General features: G+C 31.9%; 1 protein-coding gene across 1 annotated transcript; it reads right to left on the bottom strand.

Moving 5' to 3' along the window:
- Nucleotides 1-6,111: 6,111 nt before the first annotated feature.
- On the bottom strand, nucleotides 6,112-10,089 carry TBL39 (TRICHOME BIREFRINGENCE-LIKE 39). Its single transcript, XM_078969650.1, has 5 exons — nucleotides 9,774-10,089; nucleotides 9,498-9,672; nucleotides 7,246-7,421; nucleotides 6,995-7,153; nucleotides 6,112-6,629 (listed from the first exon to the last, which is right to left on the bottom strand). The coding sequence occupies exons 1-5, from the start codon at nucleotides 10,037-10,039 to the stop codon at nucleotides 6,338-6,340; spliced, it is 1,068 nt and encodes a 355-aa protein (XP_078825776.1). The 5' UTR covers nucleotides 10,040-10,089; the 3' UTR covers nucleotides 6,112-6,337.
- Between the last annotated feature and the right edge of the window lie 6,650 nt (nucleotides 10,090-16,739).

Here is a 16,739-nt window from a genome sequence, read left to right as displayed (position 1 = left end):
CATGCCTTTAAACTTTCCCTTAAGCTTGGAAACTAATTAGGGATCTAGCCTAGGAGTGTTTAAACATCAAAACTCAATGAATTGGGGCATAAAAGTGAGTTTCCAGCCCAAGCACATGCTTAGGCCGTAAACCCCTCAAAACCTTGTCTAAATGCCTCCAAAACACTCCCAAACCACACTAGGGCTTAACACATAAATTAAGGGCTTAGTTCTTTGGCTTTAGACCACTTAAACACATCAAAATGAAGGATAAAAATGAGTTTACGGCGCAGGTCTATACCAAGGCCGTAAACTCCCCAAAACATGCCCAAATGTTGGTTTTTGCCCCCCAAATGGCCTTAGACTATTTCTATAAAATGCTAGGAAGGATTTAAGGACTTAAACACATGAAATGGAGGGATAAAAAGGAGTTTACGGCCCAAGCTAGTGTCTAGGCCGTAAACTCCCCAAAACACATCCAAATGATAGTTTTAATTCCCCAAAATAGCATCACACTTCATTAGAAATTGTTAGAAAGGTAATAGGGGCTTGAAACTTCACAAAACACTTAGTGTGAGAGTTTACGGCCGTAAACTCCCTTAGGAGTGTCCCTAGGTCGTAAACTCCAAGTTAGTGCCCTTAGAAGCCTCAAACCCACTTATGCCTTTTGGGAAAAGTGCTTAGAATAATTCCATGATGCATGTAGAAACCTTAAACACCCTAGAACCCATCACCATGAGTTTACGGCCGTAAACTCATGGTGAGAAGTCCATGGGCTGTAAACTATGTATTACGGGGGTATTCTTGGATAGCAAACTCCATTCCTTAACCATTCACACCCTTAAACGCTACCCGGGACACCCAAACACTTAGCCAAAGTATTTTCCGCTCCTGTGAGCACGTATAGTTGTTAAATTAGTATTAAATGTGCTAATTTCATGTAAACATATGTTATCATATGTTAAATAGGTCATTATGTGTGTTCAAGTCCTTGCGTGACACCAAACGCCCAAACGACACCTTCGTCGGACCTACTTACACCAGGTGAGTTCATACCCCTGAATGAACCTTTTAATGTTTTTAAATATTTTATAGGGGGGAATACAAGTTAAACATGCCAGTTATCATGTCAATCACATGTGGTTGATAACCCGCATGCACAAGATTTTACCACTTTACACTGTTTTACCAAGTGGGACACTATAATGATTTTTACTTATTTCATAACTTTTACTTATACTGATTTATCCAAATTCATTCTAAATTAGTTTATGAAAGATCCTCTAAGGTTTTTAAACATATTTTACAAAAGAATACAATTTGTGATTTTCTCTGTACATAAAGGCTTTTCATTAAAGATTTCCCTTTTAGACGTATACTTTTACTTGTTAAATACTACTGCTTCGCTTATTCTTATTTTATACTCCGACTCGGTAACGCTTTCATTTATACTTGTAGTCGCGTATACCTGAGGACGCTTATACTTATTCATGCACTTACTCAGTGATACGATTCTTCTTCACTTATACTTGATAACGACTTTACTTCACTTATACTTGATAGACGTTCTTACTTCACTTATTGTCGTCTCTGCTTCGTGATACACTTATACTTGGTACATTTATACTTCACGACTCGGATGATCCACTGTACGTTTATACTTCACATCTCGGATGATCCACTGTACACTTATACTTCACGACTCGGATGTTCCACTGTACACTTATACTTCACGACTCGGATGATCCACTGTACGCTTATACTTCACGACTCAGATGTTCCACTGTACACTTATACTTCATGACTCGGATGATCCACTGTACTCTTATACTTCACGACTCGGATGTTCCACTGTACACTTATACTTCACGACTCGGATGATCCACTGTACGCTTATACTTCACGACTCAGATGTTCCACTGTACACTTATACTTCACTGTATGATACACACTCAAGCGTAGTTAGATGTATGTTTATGCTTGTATAGATGCATATAAATAATGATTGAAGGACTTAGGAAGGCTTGTCCGCCCTATTTCCTTTTCTTCGTTGAGATGTGGTCTGGTGGGATCGGATGTCCATCTGAAGGTCGTTCGATTCATTAGTTATATATTATGTACACGAGCATAGACATACGAGTTTTCTTCAGTCAATTTAGTTAAGAGTCTCTACCACTAGATCAACACTTACATTAGAAACCCACTACCCACTGTTTGGAAGTCATTACCCACTATTTGGGATGCATCCTCGGGACACGGCCTTCTCCATCGTCTAGTTGGTAACCAGAGTCTCCTGTAGGGAGAGCGGACATTGTGTGTATAGATCTATACGGGATTGACACCCCCGCACCCTAACTGCTAGCTACAGTCCATGGCATACCAAGCCAAGGGGTGACAAATGTCACATTCTCAAGACGCTTGTAGGGCGTCTGGTTCTCTAGTGTCGGTTAGTATGGTTGCGAGTATCCAGGGTTACCTTATAATTCTTTGGCCTTAAGGTAAAGGTATTTCACCGACAATCTACACTGTATGCTGGTAATTCATTTTCAGAGTCACACTGTTTTGACCTTACCTGACGTATCTTTCATTTGATATTGTCTGGGGTCTGTTATCTCTGATTGACCTTACAAGAGGTATCTTTCATTTGATGCTGTCTGGGGTCTGTATCCACTATATTCACAGAATCCACTGTATTCACGGTATTCACTGTGTTCACCGTTCTAGACCTTGCTAGACGTATCTTTCATTGGATATTGTATGCGGTCTGTATTCACTGTTTAGACCCTACTAGTTGTACCCTTCATTTGGTACCTTCTGGGGTCTGTGTCTCCACTTGTTAGACTGAACTAGGCGTGTCGTTTGTTTGATACTTTCCCGGAGTCTATGGTTCTTTGCCTTAGTCAGGAGTCCTCACTGCTGAGGCATATGATATTCCCTGATGTCGTTGCTTTCCTCAATAATCAAATTCAGTATTTTGATAATGATAGCAATTTAGGGAAGACTACTTTTTACCCCACATCACTGACCAGTCTTGGTAGAAGGTTGCTTTTATTAAAGAAAATATAGGATTTTCTGGAAAGGACTCTAATACACTGAAATCTCTTAAACTATTACTTTATTAAGTTATTTGAATGAAATGTCATTAAATGCTTATGAACTCACCAGCATTTGTAAAAATGCTGATACTCGCTTTTCAAATAACTTGTATTTTCAGGTTAGCATTAGACAGGTACATCGCCGGAGCTGTTGATGAAGACAGTTTAATACCACGCTGTATTTATTCTATTACTTGTATTACTTTAAATTGTTGAAATGAAACCTTGTAAAACTATTACTATTAATGCAATGGTTTGTTGTACTTTGATTACTATAATGCATGTGTTGTGATACTTGACATGATGTCATCCACCCCAGAACGTTTCCGCCGTTCCGATTTTGGGGTGTGACAAAATATAACATCATGCTTTCATTTTCTATTTTGTCTAATATAGAAAAATGAAAGTAGAGTGCTATAAATTGGCATATAATCCAAAGTACATTGCTAATTTTCTTATGTATGGTGTGCATGTGTGTCTGTATGTTGTGTGATGTGTGTGTGTGTGTGTTATTATGGATACATAATTGTAAGCATGTTGCTATTTATCTATAAGGAAAAATAACCATAAGGGTAAATGAATAATATCCCATCAAACTTATTCGCCTATAAAATGTTTGCAATTTTCAGATACTCATTACATCCGATTTACCAAGAGACTCTTATACAATAAAAGGATAGTAGCTCATGGAGACTCCATTGACGAAAAAAATACCAAAAGACAAATCTACCCCATCTACAGCATATGGAACACAACTTGCAAATTGAAAATGGTTGGGTTGATATAACATGTTTGGTTTTCGTCTGCACATAAGTACTCCTGATAGTTGTCTCGCATATGATACTGCAAACATATGTAAAGTCAATAACTACCACCTAGGATGAAAAGAAAACCAAGGGTTGTAGAAATGTATAGGGATCTAATTGAAAAATACGATGTCGATATGGTTTTGTAATTTTAGATGACTAAAAAAACATAAAATATAACTACCAAAACGCAAAATCCCATCCAAATAAAGAGAGGGAGTTGGAGGTTGTAATAAAAAAAAAATATGTCTCATTTATATATATAATAATTATAAAAATTAGTTTTCGATAATTGATACCAAAAATATAAAAGGAATCAGCGAAAGGAAACGAAATATAAATAAAAAAGGAACTTCCTAGAAAAGTAGCTTGTGTTCCTTGAAATATAATATATTTTCGTGTCAAACCCTCAGATAAATGGTTTGCATAGATGGATTAACTATTTGTGCAAAAAATTAATCGTCTAAATAAACCCATTTCTAAAAGAAAATTATTTACAACCATCACTTATATATATATATATATATATATATATATATATATATATATATATATATATATATATATATATATATATATATATATATATATATATATATGTGAGAGAGAGAAAACATCAAATTTCTTAAAAGCTTCAAAATATCTTTAAAAATGATTTCGGCTACATACAAAACATATAATTTTGTATAAAAGTTGTTTGTAAATTTATGATTAATGATTGTGTCTTAAAATTTTTTATACTGGTTATAACCTAGCAATTAAATATTTGATGGTCGGCCATCTATTTTAATCAAGTAGATCAAAATAATTAGATGGTTTAAAATCTATACATACCTACTAACACCATTTGGAAAAAAAAAAAAAAAAAAAGTAAATAAATAAAAACAATAAAAAGAAATCTATATTTTATTGTAAAAGTCCCCTTCTTCCACATTTCAATTATTTAAGTCTTATTAAATTATAGTAAGACCCCCACGCTTAAAAATCTGATTTTGATTATTGGTTATTATTTGAACATTCAACCTTTGAAAATGACAAAAGGACTCCTATTCTTTTTAAAACTATATTTTAATGACTTTTTAGCCGATTTGTGATATTTTAGTCGCCATTAAGTATTTACAAATCCTAAATACCAGCGGTTAATCTATTAGTCAATAGCAGCATACTATTGTAGTATTTTATAACATTGAATCCACTATTTGTTATTTTGTTGAATAATAATCTCTGGAATTTTTTTGTTTATTTTCCTTCTAAATATCTTTACCATATTTTTTGCATCTTTTCTTAGTATTTTTTTTCTTTCGTTTTATAATATGTTACAATTTCATAAAAAGAAAATGCTTCTAACAACATCGTTAATGGAACATGAAAAATCAATAGAAAAAAAAAATAGATCCAAAAACAAAAAGTAACATAAAAACGGTCAAGTATAACCAAAATCAAAATCAAGGAAAAACAAAACATGATAGGATTTTTCGGGCTAAAATCAACTTTTTATTGTTCAATTATGGATTTAACACCTTAAAATGATTTTTTTTCTCGATTAGCCATGTGTTCTAGATGTTGCCGTTGTATTTGCTTTACTTTACTTCGATTATGTGATTTTCCAAATGAAGCTGATTTTTTTGACTGACATCATTTCAAAGTTAAAGTCTGTGAAATTCGAACATCTTAGAAGTAAACCAATTAACTCAATAACTTATAGATCCAAATTCATAAATATGAAATCAAGTTTTTGTAAAATAAGACTTTGAATAGACAAATGTGAAAGTGGTGTAAACATTAAGCAACACCCATAAATTGTTTTGTCTTGAAACAATCCTGCAAGTAGCTTTATCAATGATGGCTTGGCTCTTGCTCTGGTCCTCACACCACTGGGCTACATGTATGGTCCATTAAAGGCCCACCACCCAACAATTGTACCATTTTTTGTGTGCCTTTTTGTTAAGCCACTTTCGTACTCAATCCAAAATACGACATGATTGAAGTTCTTTCGTTTGCAAAAGGGTAAATACTTTTAACATTTTTATCATCGAAAATAGTCTTAAAATACTTATATGATCGGATCTAAATAGTCTTAAAATACTTATATGATCGGATCTGAAACACAACATTATCCACCTCAATGGAATGTGATACACAAGAAGTGCGCCCTACATGTGAACCAAACACATTTAATATGTGAAACATGACACCACAAAACATACCAAAATTAGAGAACAAGATCACAATGAACAAAAGTTGCAACTCTGATTTTCTTTAGTAGAATATAAATACAATCAAATTTCGAGATTTTACAAATGAATCATTTCTATGCCCTCTTTATTTCATAGACAATTACGAACCAAGCTGTATAAAAATGGAAACTAATGAAGCCATCAAGACTATGACTAATAAATCACGCATGTAAAACGTATAGGAAATGTTTCTAATGTGAAATCAGTCGTCTCACAATCTTTAACTGGAGAGAGCTGCATTGAGAATTACATTCCATGTATCTGGTAAACCAGGTAGGCACCAATGGCTACAATCTAAGCCAATGTGGTTGCCACTATAGTAAATCGGGTGAGCATCCTTTCGGTATTGAGACAGTGTTGTGATGTCTAACAAGTAGACAGGTTTTTTGATTCGGCTCATGACTTTATTGAGTACAAGAGATGCCATGGGTGTGCCAGCGGGATATTGTAAACCGAAGAATGGTTGAGTTTCACTCTTGCATGATTTTGATGGTTGATTCCAATCCCTTCCACTATGTGAATCAAAATAAACATCAAATTAGATTTCAATGTTTTTTTTACATTAATTATCGTTCCGTTAAAATAAATTTAAAAAATATTAAACAAAATCCCAACAAACTTTGAAACCAATATGGAATTTTTTTTGATAGAGTGCGAATTTGCAAAAACATAAAAATTTATATCTATGACTTCTTATATTATAACCCTTTTTGGTTTTTTCTAAATATGAAACGAAAGAATATTGATATATAACTTACTAGATTAGGTCATATATTCATTATGTTTATAAAGTTAAAAGAGTAACAATAGTTTAACCATTTATACATAATATTATCCGATAAATATTAAGCTTAGAACAACTAATGCCAAAACTTACTCGTAATGGACAGGAGAAATGCCTTGGAAGAAAACTTTGGTTTTCGAGGGGTCAACGAAGCGATTGACCCATCTCGACCATGTTGTCATCCCTTTATAGTATGCCACAAGCCTATTCATGTCTTTATACACTTTCCCTCCTTCCCCTATGTAATCCCATCTGCATTTCAATCCAAAATGCATGTTTTACACCACGGTTTACCTGATAGTCACTGATACTGATAACGCGTTACACAGAATATAAAATCTTACGGTTGGTCACGTCCAGTATGAGTCCACCAATGCCACGAGTTAAAAATTAGTACGTCCATACCCTTCCACGCGTTTCCTTGACGGATCGAATCTAGTTTTAGAACCCGACCCACTTTTTCGTTCACAATGTCAACTATGGTGGTTGTACGATATACTGATATTTTTAGTCCGTAATCCTGTCAGTAAATAGTAAAAACATAACGTTTTATAAGATGAAAGCAATAATAGTGAAGGTAACCCGTGAGGTTGTGAATAAATGCCAAAAAAATGCGCATTTATTACTGCAGTACATCTACATCTACTCTCGTGAGAATATCCCACGCCCACATGCGAGTCACGTGACTTTTCATCCCCCATGATACCTTGGAGCCTTTTCCTTCAATTTTTAATTTTTTTTTTCACGATTTAATGATAAACAAAGAGTAAACATGATTTAGATTTGGAAATCCCACGAAATTATTTTTCTGATTTGATAAATTATTTTGTTATGTAAAATGAAAAAACTATAAAGGAATAGATGGGAGATAAAAGTGATCAAATATGAGAATCTTGAATTAATTTTCTATTAACTAAGAAAGAATCGAATATTAGGGCTTTATTGGTGTCTTCCTCTAGTTTCCCTATTTGTCTCTTGTTTGTAGAAAGTTGTTTTAACTTTTGGGTTTTTTTTTTTTTTTTTCGTTTGTGTATTTTTTTGATATTTATGACATAAAGTACTTTTATTGATAAAAATATGTAACATGTTTAATTTTTGAAACCAAAATATGGAAAAGGGGAAAAAATACAGTATTCCACATGTAATATAAGTATTCCATTGAAACATAAATGCACAATTCATGCAAGTTGCATAAATAATAAAAATATAAAAGAGTATTGCATAAATTAGTATAAATAAATAAAATATAGGTGCATAAATAAACATTTAATTGCTGCTATGTCACGAAGTAAACGACTCGTAATTTGAATGCCTATTTCGTAAAAAAGAAAACTCATTTTACTATCTATAATTTAATAAATAATCAAGCAAATAATTAGTTATTTTGTGTTAATGATAATCATTACGTACCTACGGATAGTTTTGTATTTAATTATTTTAGTATTTAATAAAATGAAAAAAAGAAAAAGAAAAAGAGCGAAAATGATTGGAAAATTAAGCAATAAATCAAGGAATATGTCATGATTGATCGATGAACAACCTTCATGCTGGATTTTTTTTTTTGTTCAATTTAAATTAAATGATAACATGTGCTTAATCGATGGTACTTTTGTTAGGTATATTAGAAGACAGCTCAAAATGCTTTTCAAATATCACTCAATTCATCTAAAGATATACCTTTTTTTTTTTACCTATCTTAAAAGTATATTTTGTATGTTTTAAACTTAAAAAGTATATTTGTATGTTTTAAACTTCAAAATTACGTTCACAAGTCATAACATTATTTACAATTGTGATTTTGCAACGTAAATCTTTCTCATTTATTTTTATCAATATAGTAAATTTAAACATTGACCAAAATAGAAAAAGGGAAAACTGATTACGTGTAAGGTGATGTATTCAGCCAAAATTTTGGAAATGTTGTGGCTCCAAAAGGATGAAGGTTAAAAGCTCATCCAACTGGCAAAATTGACTTTATTATAATTTAAGTGCTTACATGAGTTGGAAAATAATGTTTATCATTAACACAAAATAACTAATTATTTGCTTAAATGCATATTGACACCAATTTCAAAGGAAATTTACACGAACACAAATTGTTGTGTATGCATCCGTTTCTAAAACATAATTCGTTAACTAAATGTTGTGTACAAACGTCTCAATTCTAAAACATATAAAAGTACTCAATCCTACAATTATATAATAGTAACCCAAAATTTTAGATAAAATAGTTGTTATACGTAACACAATTTTTTTTTTTTTTTTTTTTTTTTTTTTTTTTTTTTTTTGATATTATCCATGGAACCATGATAAATACGCTAATACAATTTTTTTTGGTATTATCCATGGAACCATGATAAATACGCTAATAGATACACTAAGAAAAGAAAACCCAATCTTAATTTTTGATTTGAGGTATCATGGTATTTATAAAATATTGATTCAATTGGTACGAAATATCTTGGATTTGAATTTAAGGTATCATAAACAAATACCAAAGAAAAAAGTGGAGGGTAGTTGGACCAATAATAATTGACCACGAGAAGAATAAAATATATTAAAATTTAAATTAAAAAGAAGAACAAGAAGAACAAACCTGAAACGTAAGTTCAGTAAGAACACCACCAGTTTTGACTAAATTATACTTCGCATTAGGCACCCACGAGTGGATCATGCAACTCAGTGAGATCCACATATTGAAACTCAGTGAGTCACCCACAAACATAAACCTCTTCCCTCTCCACTTCTCCAAAAACTGCACCCCATTAAACCTGCTTACAACATTACACAATCAAAACCATGATCATGTTGTTTTCTGGTTAAACTAGATAAAAACAGTATCAGTAACAGTAATAGTAACAGTAATACGGACCTGGGAAGGTTGCAGCTGAAAGGCTGCCACCGGTACTTGAGATAAGACCTGTCTGGTCTTCCATATTTGACACAATCGAATTCAGGATCTAGGAAAGGACATGTAGCAGGGTTGTAAAGAGGGTAAGATTGATCGTATACCCATTTGCCTTTGAAGAAATTGCAAGAAGTGGCCTTAGAGGAATTGAGAAAAGAAGTGGCTTTTATGTGGTAAAAAAACAAAAAAAATGACAAGTATAATAATAATGAGGTAAACAGAGATCCCATTTCTTGAATTTCGATCCAAACTGGTAATGTTGTAAGGACTGGTACTCTCGTTTATTTATATATAAATATATGGGAGAAGAGGGTGGGGGAAGGGGGGAATAAGGAAATTAAATCAAAAGTGTATGTGATATAATTGATATTGACAAATCTTTTTTTAAATCTTAAGTTTAAGATTTGTGGATTTGTATGTAATAATTGTGGTTTATCTGGGGTTTATTTTTTTAATTATATTGTAATTTTATTAATGTATATATTAAGTGTATATCTTTTGAAAAAAAAATTAATGATAAGGGATCGACTTTAATCAAATTGTCAGAAATAAGGGCACATGGGGTGTAATATAGGTGCTCCTTTATTTCTATATATTTGGGTTATATTTTGGGAATATAAGGTGGGATTTTAGTTTTTTAAAGGACATAAAAAGAAACCATTATTCGATTACGTGATGTAATATCAGTTTTGTTTTGTAATAAAATGTCACTTCAAGTGCTTTTTATGTATAATAATCTGTTTAAAATATATTTAAATGTGAATTGTTTTAAAAATATAAATTTAAAGTTAAATATAATCAGTGGCAGCCCTGAGCTTCGTATGGGGCATCCGATTTTAGAGAGCCTCCCAATTTTTAAACAAATCTATAGTTATGGTGTTAGTTATTTTTGTAAAAGATATTGTTGTTTGTCATCATTAATAAAGATTTGTTGTGTACTTCACAATTATACATAATGTAACATTTATTTGTAATTTTAAATTCTTTTTAATTATGAAAAAAAATCAAAAAATCAAAATATAATTATAAAATTTTAAAATTTGTCATTTAATTTAAGAAAAATGTTTATATCCAAAGAAAAATATAAATTATAACAAACGATTTCATATTTTATAAAATATACTTTAGAAAAAAAAAATCATTATCTAATCTAAATTCTAAAGACACTTTCCCTAAACAAACTCTCATTTTAAAATCTTTGTGAAAAACTAAAATTGAAAGTATGAAAGCAATAATAATAACTTCAGAAGAATTTAAAAAAACATTTTGACAAGATTGAAGTTGTGTCATTTTCAACAGGTACATAAAGTTTATACTCAAGAGTTGTTCATAATTCAATTTTTTGTGTATATAGTTGATTAATATATTAGTTTATTATAGTGAAGCTTTGAAGAATACAAATAATATGAATTTGTTTTTTGTTTTTTCTTTCATAACAGAAATTTTGAAGTCATATAATTTGCAAAGTTTTCAAAGAAGTTGCAAAATTTTCATGTCTCACCATCAATGTTGATGATTTATCCAATCAACTAGAATTATTACAAAAGAATTTATCAATCGAATATAATGCAACTAATGAAATACTAAATTTATTAAAAATGATAAAGACTTATCCAATTAATTGTCTAGCATATAAAATATTGTTGGTTGTTCCCATGAAATTTGCATCATAGAAAAAAGTTGTTTCAAAACTAAACTTTCAAAATCTTATTTGCACTTGTCATGTCTAAAAAGAGATTAAACATTTTGCTTTAATTTCAATTAAGAATAAATTTCTTGATAATATTGATTTTAAAAGTGTAATAGACTAATTTGCTTCTAAAAATGTTTGAAGGTCGATATTTAATAGTGTTAACAAACTCGTTTGTTTTGTCATGTTGAACTTTTCAATTAATTTTCTAAAACGTAATTCAAATACTATTAAACAGGATATGATCACGATTTGAAACCAAACAAATTTATCATATTTGAAAAAAGCACTAAAATTATATAAAAATATACTGTTAAGATTTAGGTACTTAGGCAACAAAAGTACATCAAGTCGTTGGACACTCCATTAGATGTTATTAACGAGAAGACATCTCTTAACCGTATTTTGTAATCTGTAATGCCTAAACATTCATTTTCATGGTTCTTGGTCATTAACAAATGTATTGAACAAAAATTGTGTAGTGTGTGTGTATATATATATTGGTGATTTTAGTGTCACCATGTCATTTTATGTAACTGTAACTAACAAGTGAGCTAAGGGACTTCTTAATTTGTACTCTAATATATGTACGAGTTGGTGCGGAGTGCACACATGTATAAGATTGTATTAGAAGCTGGTTCGACAACTAGTCGGGGGTCCGGGGGCAGCGCCCCTTTGGCAGGGTCTAGGGCAACGCCCCTAGCGGGGACCAAGGGTAGAGCCATTGGGTGGGGTCCCGCTTGAATTATCCTAGGCTGAATTTCTTGAGGGTGATTATGGTAAACCTAACGAAACTCGTTATTTTTGGTAACCCTAAATCCTCTTTAAATCCGGATTATACTGGCTTGCTTCCAAAGCAACTAATGACGGCTCAACCCTAATAAAACTCTAATCTCGTTTTAATTTATAAATGGATCTTCAGTCTCAAAAGAGGGTTACGAATTTTAACTCTCATTTTCATCAAACTCTCACAGAATCTCTCTAGAAAATTGGCTTAGGATTTATGTGCCTAGAATCGTAAGTTTCCACTTGGATTATCTTAGGCTGAATTTCTTGCAACCCAAACATATCGTAGAAATATGAGTTCGGAAAGTACTCTCACGATTCAAGTTGGTATCCAGATCTTGTCACACACTAGAACCAGATGGCGGAAACGTCCGGGGGTTGGTGTGACTTCATCTTTGTAGTATCATCATATAGTATATAATTGAAACGTAACATCATCATCATCACACATGTAATATATGAACATACATTGTTTACATTGAGTATTGTATTTTTAATATTACATGCCAAAATAGTTAAAGTATGATGAAACAAAATATACAAATATCCATTACTTTGTTTCGCTCAACCTGCTCAACGGTTTCCTAAGAATACAAGTTAATTTAAAAAGTCAACATAAACAATGTTGGTGAGTTCATAAGCATGTTTCGGGTGGAAGTCAATAATGACTTACAGTATTTGGCTGGCCGTGTACACAAGTAGTGAACAAGGTGTTTCTTTTAGGTTAGGAAAGGTACACTTTTCTATGATTCGATTAGATAGATATAATAAGAGGTTATATAAATAACAAAAGATTGGTTGCATATTAAAAGGTTGAATATATAACGAAATGTTGGTCATATATATTAAAAGGTTGAATATGTAACAAAATGATGGTTATTGATAAAAGGTTGAATACGTAAAGGTTACCTATATATGAAATGTGATTGTTTAAATGCTATACAATTGTTTATGTAGTATTCGGTTGATCAAATATGTTATGTGGTAGAATTACGGTTGAACATATATGCATGTATGTGATTGAATATATGATTGAATATTTATGATATACAGTTGTTTTGTAAATGGTATTTGTCTATCATTTTGATGTTTCATCGTAAAATGAAAGATTGACCCATTTGGGGTTTGTATGTTTTATGAGAAACCTTTATAAACTCACTTAACGAGGGCTAACACTTGTATATTTTCTCCTTTGTGCCTTATGATTGGTGCATCCAACTTAGAAGATTGGCATTGGTGAGAGGGTTTACTTATAACTAGTAGATTTATATTATCAATACCACTCTTGGACACGTTTTTGATTATTTACTTTAAAGTACTTTTGCTTATATTTTAAATGGTGTGGAATTATGTTTGAATTTTGAGGTAACGTTGTGGTTTGAAAATGTTTTAAACTAAAAACTAAGTCTTGCACTAACGTATTCTGTTAAAGATTATTTTAAAAAGAAAAAAAAAGTTTATGGTAAAGATCACGACATTACACGTTACAACTTGAAAGATTTCAAGGATGGTAAGGTCTAAGAGATTGGGTCCAGTTCATGTACATATATAATCAAACTCCATAATGCTATTAATTTTAATTAATAGGTTCTTGATAAGTATTTGGTACTCACATATGAAATGTATTGTAGGGCCTAAAGGAATGAAGGAAGCTTAACCATGATGAGCTAAACCTAATCAAAGGGAATAGACAAACATCACCTGTCTCGATGGTTAAAGATTTCGAGCTATTTTTGAGTAGTGGAGTTAGAATTGATTTAGTTAACTGTTGTTATTTTTTGGAGATGTCTAGAAATATTATTTAATTTCATGCATTGCTTAAACGTAGTTTTGGGTTTCATTTGATAATGAGAAGGTGAATGTTTTGGTTTATAAAGATTATTGTTTTATGTTTAAATCATCCCCTTGCAATGATATACCAAAGTGTTGTTTGTGTTTCTAATAATGTAAATGTTAACTTAAATATTGATTCTTTTAATAACTTAGATAAATTGTGCATATGACATTGTCGCTTTGTTCACACAAATAAGAAATGTATCGCCAAGCTCCAATCGGAAGGAATCTTGGAATCATTCTACCTAAAAGAGGATGATGTATGTGGGTCTTGTTTATTGGGAAAGATAAATCACCATTCACATGGACTTGTGAAAGAGGTGAAGTATTATTGGATCTCTTACACGCATATGTGTATCGACCCTTCAGATTGGCCACAATGAACAATAAGCACTACATTACATTTACTGAAGATTTTAGTAGATGTGGTTATGTTTACTTGAGTAAAAATAAGTGCTATCCCTATTGAAAATTTCAAATAATATCAAAATAAAGTATAGAATCAATTGGGAAATAAGATAAAGGTCCTCTTATCTGATAGAGGCGGCGAGTAACTTAATATCGAGTTCAACAATCATTTTCAAAATTATGGAATAGTTTCACAATTAGCTCCTCCATGAACAACATAACTTAATGGTGTTGTTGAAAGGAGAAATTGAACATTTTTGGACATCGTTTGATGTATGATAAGTAAGGATTCACTAGAAATTATGTTTTGGGGGTATGTCACCAAGAAAGTAGCTCATATCTTAAACCTGTTTGCAACTATGAAGGTTTCAATGACACCTCATGAGACGTGGATAGGAAAAGTTCCTTCACTCAATCACATTAGGGTTTGAGGTTGTCATGTTTTCGTTCAATATGAAAACTACGATAAACTTAAATCTAGATCTAAGAAGTGTCATTTTGTTGGTTATCTAGAAATGGCTATTTGGATATTTGTTTTATAGACCCAGTAAAAATGTGGTGTATGAAGCTCGAAAAGGAGTGTTCATTAAGAGATAAATTATATCTCAAGAAGTCAATAGGAGTCAAATTGACCTTGAAAAAATTCGATAATCAACTGAAAATGAACCTATAGTTGACACTAGTAGTCAACCAGAGATTGAGAAACCTATTGAGCCGAATGGCATATCTTTACCTCTTTGCTGATATGATAGAGTTAGCAATCATATCGAGTTTTATGACTTCCATATAATGGTAGAAGGAAGCACATTAATTAGTCATAGAACAGTGGTCAATCTGGATGAGCCAACTAAGTACAAGGAAGCGATGGCAGACCTTGAGGTTGCCCAATGGAAAAAGATAATGGACAACAAAATTCAGTCCATGGTGGATAACCAAGGTTGGAATTTGGTTGATGCAACACCAGGTCTTGTGATAGTAGGGTGTAAATGGATCTTCAAGAACAAAGATGACATGGATGGGAATGTGCACACATTCAAGGCTAGATTGGTGGCAAAAGGCTAAACATAGACTAAAGGAATTCATTATGAGAAAACTTTCTCACCAATAGCTTATATAAATTTTATTATGATACTTCTTTCCATAACACCTTTGATGATTACGAGGTGTGGAAAATGGATATTAAAACTTCTTTCCTTAATGGAAAACTTTAAGAGGATTTGAACATGACACAACCTGAAGGGTTTGAACATGCCAATCTTATGGTTTTCCTAGAAGTCCAGATGAGTCATACATGATATCAAATCTTGTGGTAGTGTCGTTGATCTCTTAGTATTGTTTATGGATGGCGTACTGGTCACAGGAAACAATGTCCCTTTGTTGCAAAGTGTTAAATCTTGGCTCAGGAAATGTTTTAGAATGAAAGACATAAGGAAGCGACCTATGTAGTTGGTATAAGAACCTATATAAATAGATCAAAACATTTAATAGGACTTAGTCAAAGTATTTATGTGGATAAGGTATTTAAAAGATTCAATTTGGAAAATCCAAGAAAGGAAATGTTCTTATGCATCGTAAAGCTAAATCGCACAAGTCTCAATGTCCTAGTTCTATTAATGAAAAAAGCTAAAATGAGTGGAGGCCCATACGCTTTACCTATAGGATGGATTATATATGCTATGACATATACTTGTCTTGATGTCTCTTATGCTCTGGTCATGGTAAGTCTATATTAGGAAAATCCTGGACTAAGTCACTGCATGGCTGTCAAGTTAATTCTCAAGTATTTAAGAAATATGAAAGATATGTTTCTTTTGTATGGTGGTGAACAAGAGCTTGTTGTGATGGGAGATAGCGTGAAAGTTTCCAAACAGATAGAGATGATACAAAGTCATAGTTTGGATGGGTATTTGTATTGAATGGTAGTGGATTGACTTGGAAAATTTCTAAACAATAAATAGCAGCAGAGTCTACCTTCGAGTCTAAATATATTACTAGAAGTTAAGCTTCTAAGGAAGCTACCTAGATCAAAACTTCATAGGTGACTTTGGAGTTGTTACAACCAACACAAACCCATTAGTAGTTACTTCATTATTTTTGAAACATTTTTAACAATGAGTAAATTTTAAAAATGTTATGGTGGTTAAATAATGGAGATTTATTTATATTCAAGAGTGTTACCGTTTACAGTTAATTTGTTATTGTGTTTCGTTTTT

This window comes from Lactuca saligna, chromosome 8 (genome assembly GCF_052625555.1).
Source record: "Lactuca saligna cultivar CGN05327 chromosome 8, ASM5262555v1, whole genome shotgun sequence".
Classification (NCBI taxonomy): domain Eukaryota; kingdom Viridiplantae; phylum Streptophyta; class Magnoliopsida; order Asterales; family Asteraceae; genus Lactuca; species Lactuca saligna.
The sequence above is the reverse complement of the archived record's forward strand: the minus strand, read 5'-3'. Positions and strand labels throughout refer to the sequence as shown.